General features: G+C 53.7%; 1 protein-coding gene across 12 annotated transcripts in view; it reads left to right on the forward strand.

Annotated features, from left to right (window-relative positions):
- Positions 1-25,244, forward strand: part of GRAMD1B (GRAM domain containing 1B) — a 248,309-nt gene that overhangs the window by 200,662 nt on the left and 22,403 nt on the right. For 7 of the 12 annotated variants that reach the window (XM_021063027.1, XM_021063035.1, XM_021063036.1 and 4 more), the window contains 8 exons: positions 2,444-2,654; positions 3,481-3,501; positions 10,116-10,136; positions 18,269-18,353; positions 18,849-18,952; positions 20,096-20,191; positions 21,211-21,291; positions 24,953-25,068. In XM_021063027.1, coding sequence (XP_020918686.1) covers positions 2,444-2,654; positions 3,481-3,501; positions 10,116-10,136; positions 18,269-18,353; positions 18,849-18,952; positions 20,096-20,191; positions 21,211-21,291; positions 24,953-25,068 — 735 coding nt within the window. Of the gene's footprint in view, positions 1-2,443; positions 2,655-3,480; positions 3,502-10,115; positions 10,137-14,917; positions 15,850-18,268; positions 18,354-18,848; positions 18,953-20,095; positions 20,192-21,210; positions 21,292-24,952; positions 25,069-25,244 lie in introns of those variants that run through there. The other 5 variants (XM_021063032.1, XM_021063037.1, XM_021063029.1 and 2 more) reach the window with 2 other exon arrangements.

The following is a 25,244-nucleotide window of genomic DNA, read 5'->3' on the forward strand; positions in this document are numbered from 1 at the left end:
GTGTTTCTTCCAGGTTGGAATTTTTGCCCACTCCTTGATGGAATCACTTCCTCAGCAGGGATTCAGAGGCCAAGGAGGGATGAAGGGACCACCCTTCTATTCCTGGGTCTGGAGTCACCATGTGCAAGGATGTCCCTTGTCTCAGGAAGAGCCCAGAGCCTAGCTGTGGGTTCATGTGTCTGAGATGGGTGTGTGCTTGACATCATCCACACTCTAGTACTGCTTGTTGCAAACTGGTTAAGGTTGGGGCAGAGTTCCTGGCTGTTGTTTCCGCACAGTAATCCTGGAAGAGTTAATCAGCTCTGGAGACCTTGGCCATGGGTTGAAATTGGCTCAAGAGAAAGGGGGCTGCCCCCCAAGAGGGGAGGGCCTGAGTCAGCTCTTTGGAGTCCTGAGGACCCCCCCCCGCCCCTGCCTCAACAGGACCGGTCCCGGGATCTGCTTGCCCCCATTCTAAGAATGGGCTTTTCCAGCCGATGAGGAAGAACATAAGTTCCTTTCTACAGGGTTTGTAGTAGCGGATGAGTTTTGAAGACACAGGATAAGGATGTTGGATGTTGGGAGTAGGGTAAGAATTCAAAGAGCCGCTTTTTCTACGTCACAGGTGTTGTTGGTATTATAATTTGAGTTTCTAAATTCAAATTCTATTTTAGGATGAAGCAAAACCTCAGACCTTCTGTGTCTCCACACATCCTCTGGTCACACTTGTCTTCCTTTTCTCTGGTCTCTTGCTTCTTCTCTCCATCAGTTTCCTTCCAAGAGTCAGAGCCCTGCCCTCGCCCCATGACTGCCCCCCTCCTGCACTTGAACTTGCTGGTTTGAGTCTTTGGGCTTCCCTCCTTTTCTCTCTGCCAAGGATTCCCAGGCAGAAGGTGCTGCTGAAACGGGCATGGTTTTCATTGCAAATGGGTCCAGCGGAACATCTGGATTGCGGCTGGATCTTCATGCAAATGGCAGCGTTCCCCACCCTGCCCTCCACTCGGTTAAGGAAGTCTTGCGATGAAGCTGGGGCCTGATGGCCTCAGATTGGAGGCGCCCAGAGCCCAACTCTGCTCTCTGGCGGCGAGTGCGTGAGAGGCTCCTGGACTTTTCACGTCACCCCTCCTTGTGCTTCTTTGGCTTTCTGGTCTCACACATGCTCTCCTTCCCATTTGCCATCTCTTTCCTAAGGAACCTTTCCTTCTCCCATCTCTTTCCTTCCTCCTCCGTTCTCCCAGAGCAAAGCAAACCTGTTAGGACCTAACTGCTTTTCATTTTCCTCTCTTCTTCCTTTCTTCACCTCTTCGATTCCTTTGAGAACACAGGCTAAATATTTACGAAGTTGATAAGCCTTGGGGAAAAGGGATTTGGTACTGTGTGATACACAGGAAATGAATTTGGGGGAGGGCAATGTGGCATGTGAGAACTTAGGCAGTGCTCGTGTTTGCCCTGGGGAAGGGGAGCGGGAACAGCGGGGCTTATAGGGAAATAGAATGGTGTGGGTGAGCTACAAGTCAGAAGCCTCAGATTTTGTTTCTAAGCCCTCTGATCAGAGGATGTTTGTTTAGTTCTCTTTGCTATGCATTGGTCTTCATTTTAAAGGTAGGAATTACGGCACTTGTCATTATTCCCTTGGTATGACCCGGTTAATAATATTTAAGGACCCAGTTAATAATATGTATGTGAATGATTTGGAAAGTGGGTTTTTTTTTTGTTTGTTTGTTTGTTTTTTTGTCTTTTTGCCATTTCTTGGGCCGCTCCTGCAGCATATGGAGGTTCCCAGGCTAGGGGTCGAATCGGAGCTGTAGCCCCCGGCCTACGCCAGAGCCACAGCAACAGCAACACAGGATCCGAGCCGCAGCTCACGGCAATGCCAGATCTTTAACCCACTGAGCAAGAGCAGGGATCAAACCTGCAACCTCATGGTTCCTAGTCGGATTCCTTAACCACTGCGCCACGACGGGAACTCCTATTTTGTTATTTTTAATGGGTAAATAGCTGCAAAACAAAATGTAGAGACTGGATTTTGCAGCATGCATAAAATGTGCAGATAGAAGTGATAAGATCTTGAATGAGTCTGTCAGCTCCTAAATTCTGTTTTTCCTAAACAGTTCTTGGCATATAATGGGGAGGGGGGTTTCCTAACAATATCTGATGGATGGACAGGTGGATGGTTGGTTGGATGGATGGATGGATCTCTCTCTAAATGTCGAGTTGCCCTACTTACCCGGTCCTATTGCTATTTCCATTTCACGTGGGCACCACTGCCCTCTCCTGGCCAGCAGCTGTATTACGGTGCAATAAGGCCATAGCTGGGCCCTTTTGCTCCCTATTTCTCCCCAGCCCCTAACCCTGGCTCCCTGAGCTGGCTCCTTGGGACCTGCTTTTGGCCTTCAGTCACTGACTGCTCATCTCTCCTCCCCCTCCCCTCCCCCCCACCCCCTCTCTCCATCTGCCCCTGCAGCACTGCCAGTAACTCAAACCGCAGCACGCCGGCCTGCTCCCCCATCCTCCGGAAGCGGTCTCGCTCGCCAACCCCGCAGAACCCGGACGGAGACACCATGGTGGAGAAGGGCTCAGATCACTCCTCGGACAAGTCCCCGTCCACACCGGAGCAGGGTGTGCAGCGCAGCTGCTCCTCACAGTCTGGCCGTAGTGGTGGCAAAAATTCCAAGGTGAGCCAGACCCCCAGGCACTCTCCTTGCGTGTTAGCTGGGGGCGGGGTGAGGTAGGGGACCCTTCCATCGGGGGACCTGACAGTTGACCAGCCCTCGTGTCCCAGGGATAGTCTTTGCTCAGCGAGGTGAGGGTAGGCGGCAGAGGAGACCCTAGTTAAATGTTATCTTTTCAGCTGAGCTCTCAGAGAGGGCCCGGGGGGCTGCCTAAGTGATTCCACAGTGATCGTTGTCTCTCTTCGGGGCCCAAGGAGCCTCACATGCTTTGAGATTTGGAGGACGAATGATCTGGGGGTCAGCAGGGGTCACCTCTGTAGCTCTACTCCTCGTATCAAATCCCGGGTGGAACATCACTAGGGGCAACTGCTGGACCAGGAGGAGAGTCCTCAGGGAAGGTTGCAGAATGCTGTTTGGACCCTCTGCCCTGGCTGTCACCCTGCCTTACCTTGGTACTAACCACTTGGTACTCATCTGGCCAAGAGGATGGTGACAGGTCTCTCCATCCCTCCCAGGTGTGTCAGCATTACCACTGAGCACCTGGCCTTTGCCTAAAGAAGGGCATAAAATCAGCCCCAGGGGGGCCGGGCTTCTTATGGCTCCCCAGAGGTTTTTTTTTTTCTTCCTCCCGTAGTCCTTTGGGAAGCAGGAGATGTCTTTGCCTTCAAAAAGCTGCTCTTTCCTGCCCAGCTCACAGGCCCCGGGGAGTGGGGGGGGGCCATGGGAGGCTTGGGAGCTGGTGTCCCAACTGAATTCGTCTTTTGATTTCTTGTTCTTCCTCTTCTTCCCCACCATCTCCCAAATACCTTCTTTGCATGCATGGTCTTAGTCTCACAAGCGCCTCTCAAAAGTAAGCCATCTTTTGTCTCTGTCTTTGGTCTCCCCTCCGGTGTCGAATTGTCTGTAGTGCTCTGCACCCCTCCCTCTGCCCCCACCCGTTTTGGCCCATGTGTCTTGCTTGGTCCCTTTCCCAGAAGGGCCTGCCCCACTGCCCCTGCCACAGAGGGACCTTTCCCGCTACACCTGAAGTCGGAGAACAGACCCGCCCCCACCCCCACGTCTCTGCCTGCGCCCCAAACACTGCCTCGGGCTGGGTATCTGTTCCCTCCTTTCACGGTGCTGTCTAGAAGCAGAGTCCTGCCAGGGCTTCGCTGCTTTCCTTTGGGGAAGGGAGGCCCCGATTCGGTCAGGCTACAGGTCCTGATACCCCCTTATACCTGCTCTGGTGGGGGATTGCCAAGTCCCCAAGCGAGTGGAATGAGGGTCACGAGTCCCTTACACGAGTTCCCCGTGCAGTAGAATGACCCCAGGAGCTCCACCTGGCCCCGCCCTTCCCTCCGCTTGTCCGCTAAGAGCTGTGCCCCTCACTGCTTCCACTGCCGTCCAGCCTGGGGCTCCTGGTGTTCCTAGGATCCTGGGTGGAGATCAGAGCGGAACTTTCTCCCAGAGGGGGTGGTGCCAGCACTGGGTGGGGGAGGCGGAGGAGGGTCAGTGGACATTGATAGTAGCCTTCGCCTCCCCCCTGCGCAGGTGTGATCAGGTCAGGGAGCCAGTGCGAGAGCCTACCCAGGTAAATAGTAAGGGTTTCATTATGGCAGGGCTCAGGAAATAACAGCCATGGGGAAAGGGGTTCATAGCCTGAAGACAAGAGAGCCCAGGGGTGACTTCCTCATAGTCTCAAGCCTTTGTAAGTGTTTTGAGGAGGAAGAGGCTAAACAGTTGTTCTCGCTCCTGAGGGATGAACAAGAGGTTACAGGGCTACTCCTGCAGTCTGTGACTTTCAGGCTAAAAGCTCATCTTAGCTCTGCGGGGGGCTTTAAAAGACCAGTGCTAGTTGCGGGCAGGGGAGGATGAGTCCTCCCTGCCCTGAGGAAGCCCCTGGGAGTTCCCTGTGGGTTCAGGTGCAGGCACATCTGGGATGGGCTAGAAAATGACTTCTCACAGCCCCTCCTGAGCCTCTCACACCTCTGGCTGGGAAGAGGGCAGATGCTGCTGGACAAGGGCATCTAGTTGTTGCTTTTCTCTGCCTCTGCCCACAGGGTTTGCGCTCTTCTCCATCCCAAAGTCAGACTCTGAGCTTCCTCACCCTCTTGCCTTGATGCCTAGCAAGGCCCTCAGTGAGCCGGGCAGTACTCAGTTATGGTTACCACTCACTCCTTACAGGGCGCCTTTTGTGGTCAGGTGTGGGTGGAGGGGAGCATCCAGTAACAAGGACTTCTAAAAAGCCCTAAAGGGTGGATCTTCTTTAAGAAATATATATGAGGAGTTCCCGTCGTGGCGCAGTGGTTAACGAATCCGACTAGGAACCATGAGGTTGCGGGTTCGGTCCCTGCCCTTGCTCAGTAGGTTAACGATCCGGCGTTGCCGTGAGCTGTGGTGGAGGTTGCAGACGCGGCTCGGATCCCGCGTTGCTGTGGCTCTGGCGTAGGCCGGTGGCTACAGCTCCGATTCAACCCCTAGCCTGGGAACCTCCATATGCCGCGGGAGCGGCCCAAGAAATAGCAACAATAACAACAACAACAACAAAAGACAAAAGACAAAAAAAAAAAAAATAAATAAATATGAGGACCAGGCTCCCACCCCAGGCAGCCCACAATTGAGGAAGGGAGATGAGAAGCACCAATTCTTTTTTTTTTCTATTTCCTTTTAGGCCCGTACCCGCGGCATATGGAGGTTCCCAGGCTAGGGGTCCAATCAGAGCTGTAGCCACTGGCCTACACCACAGCCACAGCAATGTGGGATACAAGCTGCGTCTGTGACCTGCACCACAGCTCACAGCAACACCGGATCCTTAACCCACTAAGCAAGGCCAGGGATCGAACCTGTGTCCTCATGGAGGCTGGTCAGATTCGTTAACCATTGAGCCACGACGGGAACTCCTAGAAGCACAGATTCTTTGTGCCCAGGTTATCCACAAACCATACTGGACCCTTAGTCCCATGGGAGTACTTGGAATGCTCCATGAACTCAGAGGCAGGAGAGTGGGTGTGGAGCCAGGCTGGAACTCCACGTGGGATTGGAGGGGCAGCGTGGTCGGCCTGGGAAGAGTGTGGGTGGGACACAGACTCCAGAGTGGGCACTTGAGGACCAGTGTGGGAATCAAGTTCTACCCAGGTCAGAGAGTGAGGGAAAGCTGCAGGGGTGAGGTGAAGGGAGGAGGCAGGGGTGCTCTTGTGGTGGGGACAGCACCCCCCCTCCAATGGGGGGGCAGTTTCTCAGGTTGACCAGTTGTATCCACAGTGAGGGGTCTGATAGCCAGAGCTATTGTCACTGTTTGCACAGCCAGGCCACCTTGTTCCCTGTGTCCCGTGCACCTCATAGAGGAGGCGACCTCATAGCCACCTCGTTCCCTGTGTCCTGTACACCTAGTAGAGGAGATGACCTCATATGTTTTAGGCAGGCTGAAGCTTCTGCCTAGAGCCAGGCCTCACTCTCAGTATCTGTCTTCCCTCCTCTGCACGCCATTTCCTCATGTTTAATACGTTGGGGAGTTCCCGTTGTGGCCCAGCAGAAATGAACCCTACTAGTATCCATGAGGATGCAGGTCCAATCCTTGGCCTCACTCAGCTTGTGGGGATCCAGCATTGCCGTGAGCTGTTGTGTACATCCCCGATGCAACTTGGATCCCTCCTTGCTGTGGCTCCGATTCGACCCCTTGCCTGGGAACCTCTACATGCTGCAGATGTGGCACTAAACAGCTTAAAAAAAAAATACATTGGGGTTGGACTAGGTGGCCAGGGAAGTCCCTGCTCCTGTGACTCTGTAACTACTGCTGAGGCTGACCCTTGCTAGGGCAGCCCTGCCCAGAGCCCAGGGCTAGACGTCAAGCCTCTTTCTACTTCAGGACCCCTTAGTGTGTGCCACTGCCCAGCTTCCGCTCTGTAGTGCTGGCTTGTGGCCGCAAGAGGGAGCCGGTGGCTGTTTCCTGCTCCACCGGCTCCTGAACGGACGGGGTGCTGCCTTAGCCTCGCGGCATTGTGCCTCCCAGCCCTTGTTGTGTGGTGTCACCTGGCTCTGTGACTCTGGGGCACCTCTTCCCCTTTAAGGTCCCCCTTGTTTTTCAATCCTAATTCTTGTGGTTTCCTTTCCAGTATGACAGACTTAAACTGATCAAAGTAAGAAATTGTTTTTTCCCCCTAACTGTAGTGCTCCTCCGTCCCCCTCTCTCCCCTACCCCATCTTCCAGACTCCTGGGCCTTCGCACTGGGGAGACACGAGGAACTTGGCTGTTTCCAGGGGCCTTGGAGTCCCTGAAGTGCTTACTCCTCCGACCTCTCGAAGGAGCATAGAAACCTGCTTGGCTCGGCCCGTTCCCAGCGCTCTGTGTTCCCGACTCCCTCCGTTCCTTTCTGCCAGACCCCCTTAGCACCTATCAGAAAGCCCTTACCCCACTCCCGCGTTCTCTTCTTTCCTTGCCCCTGGCCGTCGCTGCACAGGAGGACTATTTTGAGAACCTGCAAGGGCCGCAGCCTCCGAGTGCGAGTGCCTGTGGATGCCCACTCCCACCCTCGGGGCCACAGCGCCCCTGCCCCAGCCCCCCTTCCACATGAGCAGGGCCCTCCCGGTCCGGCAGCTCCTTCAGGACTCAGTCTTGGAAAGCGGAGCCATGGAGATCCAACCTGCCTCTGAGAGGACTCAGGCCCACGTAGCTGTTCCCAGGGGCTGCCGTGGGCTTGGCTGAGGGGTGCATACCCTCTGTAGTGATGGATGATGGGCCGTCCACAGAGAGCTGGTCTGGGCCAGGGTCTCAGGCTGAGGGATGAGACAAAAGTCCTTGCTCCGTGTGTGTCTCACATTGCAGTGCTTGTGAACACGTATTTTTATCCCCCCTTTAGGTGAGCAAGTAACACACACACAAGTATCACACAGCCACCTGAGACAGGTCCCAGTTCCCTGGTTCAGGCTCTTTGTCTCTCTGAAGCTCTTTGTTGCAAACAGATCCAGATGGGCCATCCATCCATGCGCAGTACATGACAATAGAAAATCTCCTTCTAGTTACCTGAGGGAGGAGCGAGAGCCTGGCAGGAGGGTCTCTGAAGGATCTTGGGTCCCCCTGCCCAGCCCAAGTTCCTGCTGCCCCCCTTCCCTCCCAGGGTCCCACATGAAGGCCAAGACAGTGATGTAAAGAGCTGGGGCCAGGGAATTCCCATCGTAGCTCAGTGGTTAACGAATCCGACTAGGAACCATGAGGTTTCAGGTTCAAACCCTGGCCTCGCTCAGTGGGTTAAGGATCCGGCGTTGCTGTGAGCTGTGGCGTAGGTCACAGACAAGGCTCGAATCTGGAGTTGCTGTGACTGTGGCATCAGCTGGGGCTACAGCTCTGATTAGACCCCTAGCCTGGGAACCTCCATATGCCACAGGAAGCGGCCCTAGAAAAGAAAAAAAGACAAAAAAAAAAAAAAAAAAAAAAATGACCAAAGAGAACATCTTGCAGAGGAGGCCTGAGAACCTGCCTTGCCATCTGCCCTGGGGCAGTGAGCTAGAGTGTGAGGCTGAAACAACCACTCAGAGGCAGAGCCACCCGTGCCTGTCCTGTATCTGCAGACCCGTTTCCTCTTCAGGATGAAGGGGAAGGTCTCTGCGAGTTCTGGCGGGATGGGAGAGCCTAGAGCTGGCAAGGGGGGAAATCACATGACCAGTTACACTCGCCCTCCGCCCCTGCCCCGCCAGGCACGCACAGCAGACATCCTTAGACAGTGGCTGCCTCCTTCTGCCCATATGAGTCGGGGCCCCCTTAAGACCAGCTAGACAGGGTAAAGGTGCCATGTGCCATTGTGCCCAGGATCCACACCTCTGTACACAGCCATGCCTCGGAGACCTTACCGTTGGGTTCCAGACTGCCGCAATAAAGCAGACACCAAAGTGAAGCAAGGCACGTGGATTTTCTGATTTCTCAGTGCATATAGAAGTTATGTTTACACTATACTGTAGTCTGTTGGGTATATAATAGCATTATATCCAAGACATGTACATTTGATTAAATTAAGTGAAAAATAAAATTTACAATATTAACTAAAAAAATAATGCTCTTGGGGGAATTCTCATTGTGGCCCAGGGGGTTAAAAATCTGACTAGTTTCCATGAAAATGTGGGTTCAATCCCTGGCCTCTCTCAGTGGGTTAAGGATCTGGCATTGCCTCAAGCTATGGTGTAGTTCTCAGGTGTGGCTTGGATCCCGCATTGCCGTGGTTGTGGCGGAGACCGAAACTGCAGCTCTGATTCGACCCCTAGCCTGGGAACTTCCACATGCCACAGGTGCAGCCCTAAAAAGAAAATAATAATAATAATAATAATGATGATGATGATGATGCTGTTGAGAAAATGGTGTCGATGGGCTTGCTAAATGCAGGAGGGCCACAGGACTTCAATTTGTAAAAAAGCACAATAAAACGAGGTGTGTGTGTAGTATAAGATATGGCTCTTCTGGCAAAGCTTCCCTCTGCCCTGTGACTGTCCTCCAGAATCACACCACTGGCAAGCTTTTTAAAACTGAATACCCCAGCCCCAGTCTACCCGATCTAAACCTGTGATCAGCATCTCAAGGGATGGGGCCTAGGCAGGTGTGTGTGTGTGTGTGTGTCCCCGTCTGTCTGTCTCTGTCTGTATCCACCTATCTCTCTGTCTTCCAAGTAGGATGAGTATAAAGGACCCCTGGCCATAGAGATCGAAGACCAGGCGCAATCTTAGCCCTCCCTCCTCTTTCCCTAAAACACTTTGAGTTACTTTGAAGATAAGTGACCTTTGCCCAGGGCTGGGAACGGAGGGCACCTGACTTCTGGAGTTGGGACGGACACGGGCTTTGTCGATGTTGAATTATAGGCCCACAGAGTCAAGAAGGACCTTTTGCAACTCCGTGCTTCAACATTCCTCCCAAAACGGACCCCCCCACACACACCACCAAACCACTCCCTTACCGTTATCACTTAGGCGCTCAGCCAGTGGCACAGAGGGAGGAATTTGCTCAGTGGCTGAGAACAGGGGGAGGGACGTTCCTGAGGCGGTCCCTGTGTTCCTCGATGCCAGAGGCTCCCACCCTGCCTGTCAGAGGGGCTGGCTTGGAGTGGACGCTGTGTTGGTCCCTGTGGTACTTAGCTTCTGATCAGGGCCTGTGGGGGGCTGGGTCCCGGATGCCTGCAGTGCATCCCTTACCCCATCAGAACCTTGTGATGGGGTCCGACTCCCTTCCAGCTGAGCTCTAGCTGGTGCTGCCGCTGCCTGCCACCCCAGCCGCGGTGGGGCTTCCAGCACGGACCGCTCCCCGGGCCTCCTTTCGGGAGCTGTCTTGAGAAAGGAGGACCCCGCCCCTGAGCAGCAACATGGGAAGCCTTCAGCTGCCTGGGGATTCCTCCTCCCTGCCCGCCCTCCGCTGTCTGTGTCACCTTCCCCGGGGAGCAGGAATACTCTGGCCATTCCCTCCACCTTTCCCCTGACTAACATGGCTTCTCTTTTACTTTGTTCTTTCAGAAAAGCCAGAGTTGGTATAATGTAAGTATCTCTTTTCTCTTCTTGTTGGGCACGGCGGAAGTGGGTGGGGGTGAGCGTGGTCAGGGAATGGAGACGTGGGCGGTGCAGCCTGGCTTCCCCGTGAGCTCCAGCAAATGGGGGGCCTAGAAAGGTGGGCTCTTCCCCTGACCAGACCCCTCCCTCAGTGACCAGACGCAGTGGTTTATCTTCCATAGCAGGGCAGGACAGCTAGCGAGGGAGGGTTTGATTCCTGGAGCCCAATCAGGGATGGGCTGTCTTACCCCCCTCCACCCCCTCCCCCACCTCCTGGAAAGGCTCCTCGGCCCTGGCAGAGGGGACCATCCGGGCAGGCATCCCACATCCAGACAGAACTCCGGGACGGGCATAGTGCTGATGCTTTTCCTCCCTTAACCAAGACATTTTGGGGAAAAAGCAGTCAGAGAACTTTCCCGTTAGTAGAGAGGCTGTATCACGTAATGGAATTTGAGTTCTGCCCCAGGGTCACCCTGGTCATCCCGAGGGCACGTGCCTAGAACACATCCACTGCTCTGGGGTCTGTGAGGGTGCAGCCTGGGGTCGTCCAGGGAGCACCAGCCTACTGCCCATGCCCAGAAGTCAATGGTGGGGTGAGCCGTTCTGCCAAGGGGGGGCCCGCAGGGTTTGGAACTTTTCCCCTGGAGAGCAGCTGGCAGTCGGTCCCTCAGCTGCCCCATCACGCTCTGCCCGGGGCTGCACAGAGGGTCAACGGGCAGTTGGTAGCCGTGGCCTGGTCTCAGGCCACTGTCCCTCTTCCCTGAGCCTGCTGCTCCTGTGCTTGACCCTGGTGGTCACGTGGTTGCACCTTTCCCGCTCCTCTAACACCAGGCCCTGCTGCAGTTTGCACGGGCTTGGAGAAATGGCTGAGAGGCAGGAGAGGAGACTCTTGGGGTTAACGGAGGAGCTTGGGTCAGAATCACTCTGGGGGGAGCTTCCGTTGTAGCTCAGCGGGCAACCAACCCGACTAGCATCCATGAGGATGCAGGTTCGATCCCTGGCCTCGCTCAGTGGGTTAAAGATACGCGGGGTTGCCATGAGCTGTGGTGTAGGTCGCAGATGCGGCTCGGATCCTGTGTTGCTATGGCTGTGGAGTAGGCCGGTGGCTACAGCTCTGACTCGACCCCTCGCCTGCGAATTCCATATGCTGCGGGTTCGGTCCTAAAGAGACAATAAGACCAAAAAAAGAATCACTGTGGGGGCGGGGTGTTTTCCCACATGGCTCAGCAGTTCCCCAAAGTCAAGGACGTGTCAGTCAGCCCTGTGGCTCCTGACCTCCTGCCGCTCGGGGGCCCTGCCTATCCCTGGGTGGGCCCCATGGATCGACGGACCCCAGCCCTAGCCTTCCTGGGCACAAATACGGCAGAGAGGTTGGTGGGCTGTGCTCATGGGAGGGGACTTGGGGGCTGAGGAGGCCTGTGTAGGGGAGAAGCCAGACCTCAGCCCCCAGCCATCCCCCTCGGACCCACTGTGGTCTTCACCTGGGCCGGGGGCCTCCCACAGCTTTGAGCTGACATCCTGGGGGAAAGCGGAGCTCCTTCTATGCTGGAGGGGACTGAGGGGGTGAAGGGGTGCTTTCCTGGGAGTGGGTGGGGCCCCCAGCATCCTTCCCCTGACACATCTCCCTCCCCTCCGCGGGGAACAGGAAGCAGCGTCTGCAGACCCGCGAGACAGTTAAAACGAGCAGGCTTGCACCTGCAGCTCCTCAGCCTTGTTGCCCACCTCTGCCCTCTTCCTCTCTAGTCCTCGTTTCTTTCCTCTTTCCTCAGACTTTTCTGTTCCATATCACGTTTCCTTTCCTTGAACCCCTCCCTCCCCTTTTCTCGACGACTCCCCCCCCGTCTTCTTTTCTCCAGCTCCATTTGCCTCTCCTTTCTGGCTTCCTCTCTCTCCCTGACTCTAGCAGGTTTTACTCGTTCTCTCTTCCCCCATTCTTCTCCCATCCTTTCACTTCTAATGTCCTCTCCCTCAGCCCCACACGTAAGGACTGGCATCTGAGCACAAAGCAGAGGCTAGAAATAGATGCTGCCGCTAGCCTGGACAGCAGCGGTGGGCCAGCTGCCATGTGGGGCCCAGAGGTCAGGGCTTCCCATGGCAGATGAATGAGAGATAGAGGAGCCAGGCGCGGCCAGAGCCCTGCGATCTCGGCAGCCCACTGTTTCTTTTCTGAGGGCTGATTGCTCCCTCTGCCTCGGTCCATCTCCCCTCTGTTATTTCCCCATCGACCCTGTACCCCCGCCCCAACCATCTTGACTTTCTCTCGGGCGTCTCGTCTCCAGGTGAGGCCACTTCCAGTCCCGCTCCTCTCTGTCTTTCTCTGTTAGACCTTCCCCACCCCCCTCTCCTTCCTTTGCTCTGTCAGCCCCCTGCCCCGTCCCCCAGCTCCACTGCCTGCCTCCCACAACTGGCTCCTCCCTACCTGGATTTGGTTGAAAGCCCAGGGTTGCCTTTGAGGGTCTTAATTGGCTTCTTCCTAGATGAGGCCAGTGCTCCACCAAATTCCATCTGTTGGGCTCCTCCGCCTTCTCCCTCCCACTGCTCTACCCTAGGAGGGGGTACCATTTGGCCCCAGCTCCCAGTGTTTGCCTTGGGGTTAATGTTTAGCCCAGGGCCAATTCCCTCCCAGGCCGGAAGCTGCCTGCTACCCTGTGAGGGGGCGGAAGAGACGAAGACGGAGGCTGTGGGGCTGTCTCCTAGGGCTTATCTTTCTGGGTGTGTCCTGGCCCTGCCTTACCCCCCTTGGAGCTGAAACAGTCATCGTCTCCTCCAGCGCAACTGCACTCAGGTGTTTCCGGGGAATTACTATAAGGATTCAGCCCTCATGGGCCCTAGAATGGCCTAGATTGTGGGGTCTCATGTAGCCTGGGAGAGCGGCATTCCAGCCATGCTGGAAGATGGAATTGCTGGGTTCCCCTACACACCGCTGCTCATAGGGCTGATACATGTGGGGTGGAGAGAAGCTGGGATATGTGGTCTGGAGAGTGTGGGGAGGGACTGAGCCCCGAGGGGCCAGTCCTATAGAACTGGGGATGTGTGTGGAGGTGTACACACAAGATACCATGTAAATGGGGCGGTATCAGAAGTAGAGAAGGAATGCGTTTATTTGGCAAATAGTTTTTGAGTAGCTGATATTTGAAACACACCGTGGAAAGAAGATAGAAAGCTGTTTAACATATAGGTCCTTCCTGGAGTTTCCATTGTGGCTCAGCGGAAAGGAATCTGACTAGCATCGATGAGGACGCAGGTTTGATCCCTGGCCTTGCTCAGTGGGTTAAGGATCTGGTGATGCTGTGAGCTGTGGTGTAGGTCACAGATGTGGCTCAGATCCCACGTTCCTATGGCTGTGGTGTAGGCCAGCAGCTGCAGCTCCGATTCGACCCCTAGCCTGGGAACCTTCATATGCCATGGATGTTGCCCTAAAAAGACAAAACAAAAACATGTAGGTCTTTCCTGGAGAAGACAGGAGCCTGATGAGTAATCACCCCATGTGATATAGTAGCTAGAGGCACGAGGTGTGTGGACTGAGAGGTTCAGACCCTTCCTCTACTTCTTCCAATCCTATTTAACTAGGAGACCTCCGGTCCCTCTGAATCAGAATCTTTGGGTTTGGGAGTCAAGAATCCACTTTTTTTGTGTGTGTGCATCTGCGGCATATGGAAATTCCCAGGCTAGGGGTCGAATCAAGAGTTGCAGCTGCTGGCCTACAGTACAGCCAGATCCAAGCCATGTCTGTGACCTACACTGCAGCTCACGGCAATGCTGGAGCCTTAACCTGCTGGTCGAGGCCAGGGACTGAACCCAAATCCTCATGGATACTAGTTAGAAGCTTAACCCACTGAGCCACAATGGGAACTCCCAAGAATCTACATTTTTAATACATTTGTTAGATCGTTTTTCCGTATGGGAAAGTTGAGTGTTAACTGCATCAAATAGTTGAGATTCCTAAGACAGAGGCAGTGTTCTTCATCACGTGCAGCCTTGAGACCCTCCTGGCAACGTGGGCATAGCTGAGGAGGGCAAGGGAGGTGCCCTCTTTCTCTCAAAGGTCTGACTTTTCCTGGGAATCCAATATTTGCCGCAGTGCTGCCTGACCTCTGGCTCCAGCTTCTCTGTCTGGAGCCCTCCTTGCCCCAGTTGGCCTGGTTCCCATCCCTTTCCCAGGGATCTCAGCTTCCCGGCCCTCTGTCTGTCTCCTTTTGACCTGGGCCAGATTCTCTGCTCCTAGCATGGTTACTTGGCCCTTGAGGTCTGAGCAGCCGCCTGGGAATCCTCTTGGCCTTGATTCCCCTCCTGCTAGTGCTGGAGTCCGTGCAGGGTCCCTGGGAAGGAGGGAGATGCCTTAGACAGACACTGGAGCTACTGACCTCGACTTCTCCCCCCGGCACAGTTGAAATGGGATGCGTTGAAACTTCAGGTCTGCTGCTGCTGCCGTAGGGAAGTTGGTGGATGGATGGGTCAGTGAGGGGAGAGTGTGTCTCCAAGAAGTCCCTGGCTGTTCGAGTCTCAGATTTCAGATTTCATCATAACAGCAGTGCCCCTGGCACCTCCTCGCCTCCCTTCCCCCACTCAGAGCCCTGGCCAGCGACTTTCCATTGCAGGAAACATCTGCCGAAGAGGCCAGGCTAGGCTGGGGGTTACTGGAGGACGTTGACCAGTACCATCACCCAGATCCTGTAACTTGAAGCATGTGTAGGGCTCTGGCCCTGCCCGCCCACCCGCCCTGCCTCCCCCTCCCTCCTGCCACGGGCGACTCTAACAAAGGAGTTGTTTGCTGGTCAGTGCGAGGAGCACGGGCTGGGAGGAAAGGGGCGTGTGGAGGAGTGGGGGTGGGAGCAGGCCCGGGTGCCACAGCCAGCGGTGGCTGCTGTGCCCGGGTGAGGACCGTGAGTCATAGCGACCAGCACCCGCCCAGAGGAGCGACTGCACTTGAACGGGCTGCCTTACGACACAGGGCAGACCAAGCCGGGGAGGTGGACATTCGTCCTCCCTGGAGTTTCGGACCAACTTTGAGCCCCTGTGCTGTGTGTGAGTAACTGGCGGGACGGACTTCTGGACCTGGCTGTGGGGTCATCCTCTTCCCGGGCAGCTCTCCTTGCCCACCAGGGCCTGCCGCTCAGGACCCTCACCCGGCCCCGTGCACCTGCCCTGCTGTCGGCGTCCCGGCTGCAGCTGGCCTCTTGGAGTGGCTGTCCCCACCGACCGGGAGGAGGGGCTTCTTACATCCCCTCTGGGTCACCCGCAGTCCGAAGACCAGCCACAGTGGGAGCTGAGTGGAATGAACAGACCAGGCCGTGGGAGACTGGCCGGCCAGCCTGTCCCAAGTATGATGCTGAGCACACCCTCCCACATGTGAGGTTTCATGCTGGGGACCCAGCTCAAGGGGAGAAAAGGAGGCCAGCAAGGGTCACCTAAGACCCTCTGCCAAGCAGGCAAAGGCCGCTCATCTGCGTTCAGCCCAGGCAAGCCCATCTGTTTGCATCCTGTGCGGACAGTAGGGAAGTACCGGAGTCTGAGGAGCCGGGTTCCAGTGGGAGGTGGAGCTGTGGGGAGCAAAATGGAATCTTTGACGGAATCCGGGGTCCTCTGGAGCCTCCTGCTGGAGCAGGACAGCCAGCCTTTGCAGTGGTACCTAAGGAAGCTTGCGGATGTACCTGCTGGTACGGAGCTCTGTTACTGGCCCGGATCTGAGGAAATCCCAGCCGTGAGTGTGCGACCTCATTTCTCTGTGCCCGTGTGACTGTTCTGCTGCACCCCTGTCATTCCCCACTTGGCCCTGACATCTGAGGGCCCCAGATTTGTCAATCCTTCAACGAGAATTCTTTGACCATTTAAAATGAAAATAGGTGAGCCGTGCCTCACCTGTGGAGGAGGTCCCTTTAAGAGCATGAGGGCACAAGGGAGAGAGTCACCGTCTCCCATGTGCAGATACACGGGGCCGACTCACGTATCTCTGTACTTTAGACTCCAGGAGGCGAGCCTGGCCTGCCGTCCACGCTAGCAGCCTGCTAGAATCAGGGCATTTGTGTGTAAGCCTGGGTTAAGGAGTTCCTATGCCCCAGCCAGCCCTGGCAGAACTGGCCGACTTCCGAGGTCAGGGCTGGGTTTGCCCTCCTCTCCCCACAGCCACGGCTTTGTTCCGAGGACAGGAGAGGGGCGGCTCCCTCCATTTCCCTCTGGTTGGAGATTATGGCCAGACTCCCCTCATCTCCATCTCAGTCATGTCATCTTCTCTCCATTGGATACGAGAGAAGCAAGGGTGACAGGGTGCTACACAGAGAACGTTAGCAATGGAAGGACTTTCAGGCTTCAGGTGATTGGATGCCTGATGTGCAGTTTCAACTGAAGGGGCCTTGGGGCCACCTGGTAGGCTGGTTCTCAGGCGGATACTGGAACTTTGTAAATACAAAGACCAACTTGACTGATACAGTTTTTTTTAAGAAAAAAATTAATTGTGGGAGTTCCCATCGAGACTCAGTGGAAACGAATCTGACTAGCATCCATGAGGTTGCGGGTTTGATCCCTGGCCTCGCTCAGTGGGCTAAGGATCTGGCATTGCCATGAGCTGTAGGTCGCAGCTGGTGTAGCTGGTGTAGGTCGCAGACTCAGCTTGGATCTGGCGTTGCTGTGCTGTGGCGTAGGCCAGCAGTTGTAGCTCCGATTCGACCCCTGGCCTGGAAACTTCCATATGCTGTGGGTGTGGCCCTAAAAAACAAAAAAAAAAAAACAAAAAACAAATTAACTATGGACAAAGCAGTTAAAAGCACTCTCTTCTCTCTCTCTCTTCTGGCAAAGCTCCCCAAACTGAAGTCCTGCTCTTTTTCTCTCCTTGCACTTCCTGAAATACTCCTGTCCACTTTAGCACATATTGTCACCCAGCTTAGGTAGTCAGTGCCCTCGCCAGCGTGGCCAGGCTGCAGCCATTTAGCTTTGCAGAAGAACGAACAGTCCAAAGTTCATTCCATTGTCACCACAGCTATATGCCAGTGGGTTCCCCGGGGAAGCGGGTGAGAAAGTGTAAATGACCAGACCCATCTGTCTACCTGTGTGCGCTCCTGGCATAGGTAGTTCGACAAGATCACCTGGATGGCGTGCAGATAGATGTCTGTGTCACGATACCTGGCCTTCCCTGGGTTGTGATACCCATCTTTGGGTGCTTTTCATCCACGGACACACGATCGTAAGCTTGGAAAGAGCAGAATTCCTGTCCGTGCAACTGGTGTATGGATTTTCTGAGAAGGATTCACTAAAGTAGTGTTTGGGTATGAGTTTGCACTGAGGCACCCAAAAGCTCAGTGGGTGCAGGGGCATCTGGCAGCACAGGTGGTGGCAGGAGGTGAGCACAGAGGTGGGATCGATTGGGAGGTCTGCCACTGACCCGCCGGGGACCTTGGGCAGGGACTTCTCTTTGGGCTTAGTTTCCTCATCGCTGACTTACAGGATGAATGAGATAGTCTTGTAAAGGAAGGTGTGGGAATCAAGGTTGGGTGCCTCTAGTCGCCAGGTATGCTTTAAAATTTTCTACTTATGTGCTTCTTTTAGTGTTAGTTTTATGGGGTTTTTTTATATCTTTGTAAAGGTGCCCCCTTCCTGCCAGTTTTATGGAGATATAGTTGACATATACTATCTTATGTTTTATGATTTTTTTGTCCCTAGTCATGAATTTCAGACACAGCTTAGTGCTATGTTACTCATGATGGTAGCATCTTTGGAGGGGTGCAGCGGGCACCATCATATCCAGGGTCCTGCTGGTAGGCTGGGGAGTCCCCTCGGGCCTCACTGTCAAGGTGGTACTTCCTGCTGACAGAAGGCAGAAGAGCAGTGGCAGACGTGGTGGGCCCCAGGAAGCCCCTGGAGCTGTCCCTCCTTTCTTTCTCCACTTGGGATGTCACGTGAGCCCTGCTTAGCATGTTTGATGTTTTCTCACTGATGGACCCTGGATACAAAGCCTTTTGCAGCATCAAATTCTATCCATGATGCTTCTCCATCCCCAGACCCCTTTGCCTAACCTGGCCTCCTGGGGTCTCTGGCACAACAGAGCCTCAGCTTTGCTCCTCCTGAACCTTCCTCCCCGACCCATGGAACCTGGGAACATCCCGCTAACCCTGGCCATTGTCATGCAGGTGTTAAGCCCCACTTACAAGCAGAGAAATGAAGACTTCCGAAAGCTCTTTAAACAGCTTCCAGACTCAGAGCGCCTGATCGTTGGTGAGTGGGGTAACATGGGGTGGGGGTAGAAGGGCGGTCTGGGAGTTCTGGGGACGGCATGCAGGCCGCTTCTGACTAGAGGTTCCCCGAGGAGTGAGGATGTGCAGAGCTCCGACAGTCGGGGCTCGGCGTGGTGGCCTCCAGAGAGCCCAGCCTGTGAGGAGTCGCTGTCACTCTGGTCTCTGCACACGGCCCAGTGGGGAAGGGGCTGGGGAGATAACGAAGGGGGTGGGGCATTCGTTGAATTCTGTTGGTCTTCCTACCTCTGCCTCATGCATTCCTCTGCCTCTAGGCAGCAGTGAACTTCACATCCTTCATGTTCCCTGTCAGGAGATGCTAGGGACTCCCTTGGCCACTAGTTCACGTGTCTCACACACCTAGTCAGTGGTGGGCGGTTGGGCTGCCCTGGGCTGGTGGGAGGCACGCACGCCTGATCCGTAGCGGTTTGCTGAGAATGCTCGCTGTCCCTGAGCTCTGTCCCCCGTCCTACCACAGATTACTCATGTGCACTCCAAAGAGACATTCTTCTTCAGGGCCGACTCTACCTCTCTGAAAATTGGATCTGCTTCTACAGCAACATCTTCCGCTGGGAAACTCTGGTAAAGACCTGGGCTTGCTCTCTGGGACTGGCCACTTGGCTATGGCTGAGGAAGCTGCCTCTATTTTTTTCCTTTGGTTGGTTTCATGCTCTACCCAAGCCTTTGAATAACACACGAAAGCATTAGTCTGGAAGCACAGGTCCCCTCTACCCTGCCTTCCCCTCTCTCCTTCTTGGGTGTGGAAGAGAGTGTTAAGAGCATCTGCTTTTGGCAAATGCAGGTAAAAATTTGGCAGGAGTATTCCACACAAGGCAGAATAGTAGAATAACCAGGGCAGTGATTGGCCTTGGGACTCAGAAGAACTGGCTTGTACATCTTTTGGGATCTGCACCCAATTAAGCTGTGTGATTTTATTTTTTGTTTTTTGCTTTTTAGGGCTGCATCCACAGCATATGGAAGTTCCCAGCTAGGGATTGAATCAGAGCTACAACTGCTAGCCTACACCACAGCCACAGCAACACAGGATCCGTGACACATCTTGACCTACACCACAGCTCACAGCAATGCCGGCTCCCCAACCCACTGAGCGAGGCCAGGGATCAAACCTGCATCCTCATGGATACTAGTTGGATTCATTTCCACTGTACCACAATGAAAACTCCCAGCTATGTGATTTTAGGCCAGTCCTTCATTCTTTGCTTGCCTCTGTTTCCTAAACTTATAGAATACAGTGACCAGATGACCATAAGGTCCCATCCCATGCCAGTGTTCTGTAAGTAGCCAAGTCATGATGGGACCCCTGCACATTGATCATGCTGTGTAGAAATGAGAAAGAAAACTCCCTGGACCAAGAATCAGGAGACCCTCAGGGAGTTCCTTGGTGGCATAACAGGTCAAGGATCTGGCGTTATCTCTGTGGCATGGGTTCGATCCTTGGCCGCGAAACTTCCACATGCCACAGGCACGGCCAAAAAGAAATTGAGAGAGACCTTTTGGCTCTCAGCGAGGCTCAGTCCCCACCATGCTGCGTGGCCTCTGAAATAAGGGGCTTAGGGTGATCTCTGAGGAGGTCCCTTTAGAAGTACATAGCCTGTGATCTGATTTCCTCCATCTGAACTGATGATGCACTGTGAACACTCTGTGCCTGACTATCAATGCCTCTTCTCGCTTGTTACCCATTCTCTGCTTCCGTGTGGACGTCAGCTGACCGTTCGTTTGAAAGACATCTGCTCCATGACGAAAGAAAAAACAGCTCGCCTCATTCCCAATGCCATCCAAGTTTGCACTGACTCAGAAAAGGTAAGTGGAGTCTGATCCTGGACTTTCTCCACCCCAAGTCCCTGCATCCTCCTCCTGGATTGCTGCCCTCCCATCCCATCAACACGGAGGCCGAGGGATTGGGTGGCAGGTGTAAGGTGTCATAGATTGCAGGGCCCACCTCCATGGTAGGCAGGGTGCCTGGCGTCTGAGCAGGGGTGAGGGTGGAGTGGCAGAACATGGATTTAGAGCCAGAACACCTGAGTTTGAGTCCTCTGGCTACAGGTACGTTATGCGACCTCTCTGAGCCTCAGTTTTCTTGTGTGAAAAATGGAGCCCACAGTACCTGTTTAATAGTCTTGAAATGACCTCACACACTTGAAAACACTAATAAATTGTTAAGCACTATACGAATGTACGTTGCCTCGTTATGATCAACATAGCTCATCAAGAAGGATGAGGAGTCACAGGAATGGGCTGTCCATACCTGTCGGGGTGCGGGAAATGTGGTTGATAAAATGTGCTGCAGAAAAAACATTGTGATTTTTGACCTTTACCCAGAGCCTGAAGACTGATGGCTCTGTGTAAGCTCCCTAAAAGCAGGGGTCTCTTTCTGTTTTGTTTGCTCGTGTGCCCAAAACCTGTAGGAGAGGCCTCACACATGCTAATATTCAAGTGTTCGTCGAATTAATGAATCGAAGGCTGAGTGCGTTAGGGGGTTTGCCTTCCTTTGCCCTTGGGCTGTTCCCAGCTCCCACTTACCCATTCCCTGAATGTCAGTGAAGGACGTTTTTTATGGAGGTGAAAATTTCAAACCAGAAAGAGAAGCACGGAGGCAGGTGTGGGTAATATTGTGGGGACTCAGAGGCCCCAGGACTTGGGCCCCAGGATGCTGCTCCTTTCAGTGCACCTGTGCTGTGAGCACGGATGACTGAGAGTCAGCAGTATTTGAGGGGAGAACCAGAAGCTTTTCTTTTTTTTGAAGGAAGGAGCACCACATCTCCATTCATCTATTCTTAAGTCTTAACAGACATTTCTTGCCATTTTCTCTTTCAATCTAGCACTTTTTCACGTCCTTTGGGGCCCGGGATAGGACGTATATGATGATGTTCCGCCTCTGGCAGAATGCCCTCCTGGAAAAGGTGAGTGCTGCTCATCAGCTCCTTCAACCGCAGGGTGCAAACCTGCCTAGAATGTTCTTTCCCCTTGGGAGTGGGCCCATTGGAGTGATTCCTCTTCCTGTGACCTTGGCCCGCTGCGGAAGCCCATGCTTCCTCCTGGTTCTGGAAGTCCCCCGACTCACGGTGAGTCACGTCTTCTTCTCACCCCTGGTGACCCAGGTGCTGGCAGTAGCACATCCAGCTTCACTGCTGCCTGCAGTAAAGTCCTGTTCCCTTCAGGCACTGCAGCCCCACTGGTTTAAAACGTACTGGGGTTTGTTTTAGTCAGGTATAGCAGGACACGCAGACACAGAAATGACTGTTGTGCAGAAAGACGCTGTTATACTCAAGATCCCGAGAAGCAGAGGCCCAGCCTGCTGTGCAGGGCCACACGGGGAAGCACCAGCTCAGCCAGGAGGCACAGAGAGCAAGGGGAAAGCGGGGGCAAGAGCCTTCTTCACGGTTTTCAGGGGAAGGAATGGATGAAGCAGAGTGAGCTGGCCAAGCAGGTATAGGACTGGCTCATTTGAATATTTCATCAGGCTTCAGAGTAGAGAGAATGTCTCCAAAGAGACTGTCCTTGGGGTAGTTAGTGTGAGAGAGTATTGGCATTGGCCTGGAGTGTAAGGGCTGGAGATAGGAGGTGGTTGGGAGTATGGGCTCCACATGAGCTGGTAACATAGGGAAGACGGGCTCCCAGGCAGAGGATTTCCTATGTCTAGGAATTAGCTAACTCTACAAAGGGCAGGCCCTCCCCAGTCAGCAAGGCCTACGATGCCAGAGCATCAGAAATAGAGAAAAAAGGAAAACCGAGTTCATCAGCCACCAGTTGACTGCTGGAGCGTTTGAAGGGCACTGTGAAGAGACAGGGATGAAGGAGATGCTGTGGCTGCAGCCGGCAGAGAACTTTCACGCACTTGCTGGGGCTGTTGAGAAACAGCCTCCCAGCCAGAAGAGACCTAGGAACAAATGAATGCCACATAATTATATCACATTTCATAATTATATACATGACCTGCATACATTTAAATAGATATTGATTCTAGCCCACACTTATTACTATCTGAAGAAGATTGAACAGGTTTGTTATTTAGAATTTCTTCTGGAGTTCCCGTCGTGGCGCAGTGGTTAACGAATCCGACTAGGAACCATGAGGTTGCGGGTTCGGTCCCTGCCCTTGCTCAGTGGGTTAAACGATCCGGCGTTGCCGTGAGCTGTGGTGTAGGTTGCAGACGTGGCTCGGATCCCGCGTTGCTGTGGCTCTGGCGTAGCCCGGTGGCTACAGCTCCGATTAGACCCCTAGCCTGGGAACCTCCATATGCCGCGGGAAAAAATAGCAACAACAAAAAAAAAAGACAAAAAAAAAAGACAAAAAAAAAAAAAAAGAATTTCTTCTGACCTGAAAGTCTGTAGCCCTGGTACAAATCCTGGTAACATAAGTGACGGAGAGCTTCTCCTTTTATTAGCCATGGATGACGGTAACATGATGATGTGTTTGAGTTGCCATGGCAGGTTTGCATTTTCAGCTCCAATCACTGTCCTTTCTAAATAAGACAGAGGGTCCTCCAGATGGTCCACCATAACCCTCACCAAGTGACTGAGAATTCAGCCTGAGGAACAGGATCTGCTGATTGTGCTTGGCCTGGCTGTGGTCAGACAAGCGGAGCCAGATGGTCAGGGAAGGCTGCGTGGAGAAGGTGGATTGTGAGGACGGAGTTTGGCAGAGAGGCACAGGTGTCCCAGGCAGGGTGGATGGTGTACAGAGGCGGGAGGGAGGAGATCCAGGTACAGGAGAAGAAGGTGCCTCCTGCTGGCACTGGGAGGGCATCACGAAAGCTGCCACCTCTGACCCTGCAAGCTCAGAGAGAGCCCTGGCCATGCTGATCCAGGCAGTTCTCCTGAGCAGGAGGAGGAATCTGGCTCATGGAACCCTGCTAGCTGCCTGCTTCTTAAACCATAACTTCAAAGGATGGAGCCAGGGAGTTCACAGTTCACCTGCTTGTGACACAGCAGGTTAAGGATTCTGCATTGTCACTGCAGCAACTTGGGTCACTGCTGTGGCTTGGGTTCAAGCCCTGGCCTAGGAACTTCTGCAAGCACAGGTGTGGCCAAAAACAAACAGAAAAACACCCAAAGGATGGGGTCAGAGAATGCTCTATCAGAGCATGCTCAAATTCCCTATCCACTCTATTGGTGGGAATATTCTTTAAGTTTGATTTTTTTTTTCTTAAAAATTGACTGCTTCTGTCTGTCTTTTTATTTATGTATTTATTTTATTTTTTAATTTTTTCTTTTTTTGGTCTTTTTGCCTTTTCTAGGGCTGCTCCTGTGGCATGGAGGTTCTCAGGTTAGGGGTCTAATCAGAGCTATAGCCGCCAGCCTACACCACAGCCACAGCAACACGGGACCCAAGCTGTGTCTGCAACCTACACCACAGCTCATGGCAACGCCGGATCCTTAACCCACTGAGCGAAGCCAGGGATTGAACCCGCAACCTCATGGTTCCTAGTCAGATTCATTAACCACTGTGCCACAGTGGGAACTCCTGCTTCTGTCTTTCTTAACGCTTCTTTTCACATCTTAACCCTCCTACCATCTCCTCTCCTCCCAACCCGAGGCTCATCCATGAGCGTCACCTCCAATCTTCCTTCTTTGACATTCTGTTGCCTCTTTCCTGAAACTCTGAGCCTCACGAGAGCTAACTTTTCTTAGGACATTGCTTCTGAGGAGGACATGTAGACACCTGGTGAAATGAGAAAAACTGGAACTAACACGTGGAATTGTAGGCAACCTGATTGTAATTTAAAATAAAGAAGGAGTAGAACTTGACCAGACACTGTAAATCAACTATAATGGAAAAAATAAAAATCATAAAATAAAAATCAAAAAATGAAATCAAATAGAGGAAGAACTGAAAAAAATAAAGAAGGAAGAACTGAATCACTTTGTACAGCAGATAATTATCACAACATTGTAAATCAACTGTACTTCAATAAAACTTTAAAAAATAAAAAAAAGAATAAAGAAGGAAGCATTCAGGTAGAAAAGAGAGGGTTGGATGCAGTGGCTGATCTTTGAGGCCCTTAAACTGTGAGAATGTAGGTTTCTTTCCAAGCACACGAACTGCCCAACTGTGGAATGGACCACCTTTGAGGTCACACCTCATTCTTGGACCTGATCCATCAGGACCTGCGTGGCTGCTGTTAGTACAAGGAGTTTCTGCCATGCAGGGGAGGCTGGCTGAGGGGACTCTGGCGCTCATCCTGGGTCCAAGCCAGACGTTCTGTGATGGCTCAGGCCCCAGAGCAGTAGCGATTTATGCTCTCGATGCTGGGCCTCATCCACAGGGGCAAGAGGTGGGCAATTCCCATCCTCAGAGGCCCCTTGGTCCCACTCTGCAAACCTGAGCTGAAAGAACAGGCCAGGTTCCTGGCTTTGCTAAAAGCTATATTCGTGGACAGAAGAGGGGCATCTTGCTGAGATCCGGAGAGGAGGGAATTGGGCATGGGGTGCCACCGAGGCGCTGCTGCCCTCTTGGTCCAGCTTCTCCTGCCGTCAGTGGCATCCAGCTCACCTCAGAGCCTCTGTGGAGGGTAGGGTCCCCAGGAAGGAAGGGTCAGAGCTGCTCTGTTGTCCCCCGCAGCCCCTGTGCCCCAAGGAGCTCTGGCACTTTGTTCACCAGTGCTATGGGAACGAGCTGGGCCTGACCAGTGACGACGAGGACTACGTGCCCCCTGATGATGACGTCAACACGATGGGGTGAGCGAGGCTTTGGGAGGGTGAGGAGGGCTGGAGCTGACATCTAAGTAGGGCTCTGAGGAGGTGAGGGAGGAAGCTGAGAGGGGTGCCCGTGGGAAGCGCCTCCTGGGCCGAGGGCTAGGTAGCAAAGGGCAGGTGGGAAGAGGGAGGTGGGGCTGGATTCTGAGAGCCTCTGG

This window comes from Sus scrofa, chromosome 9, assembly GCF_000003025.6.
Source record: "Sus scrofa isolate TJ Tabasco breed Duroc chromosome 9, Sscrofa11.1, whole genome shotgun sequence".
Classification (NCBI taxonomy): Eukaryota; Metazoa; Chordata; class Mammalia; order Artiodactyla; family Suidae; genus Sus; species Sus scrofa.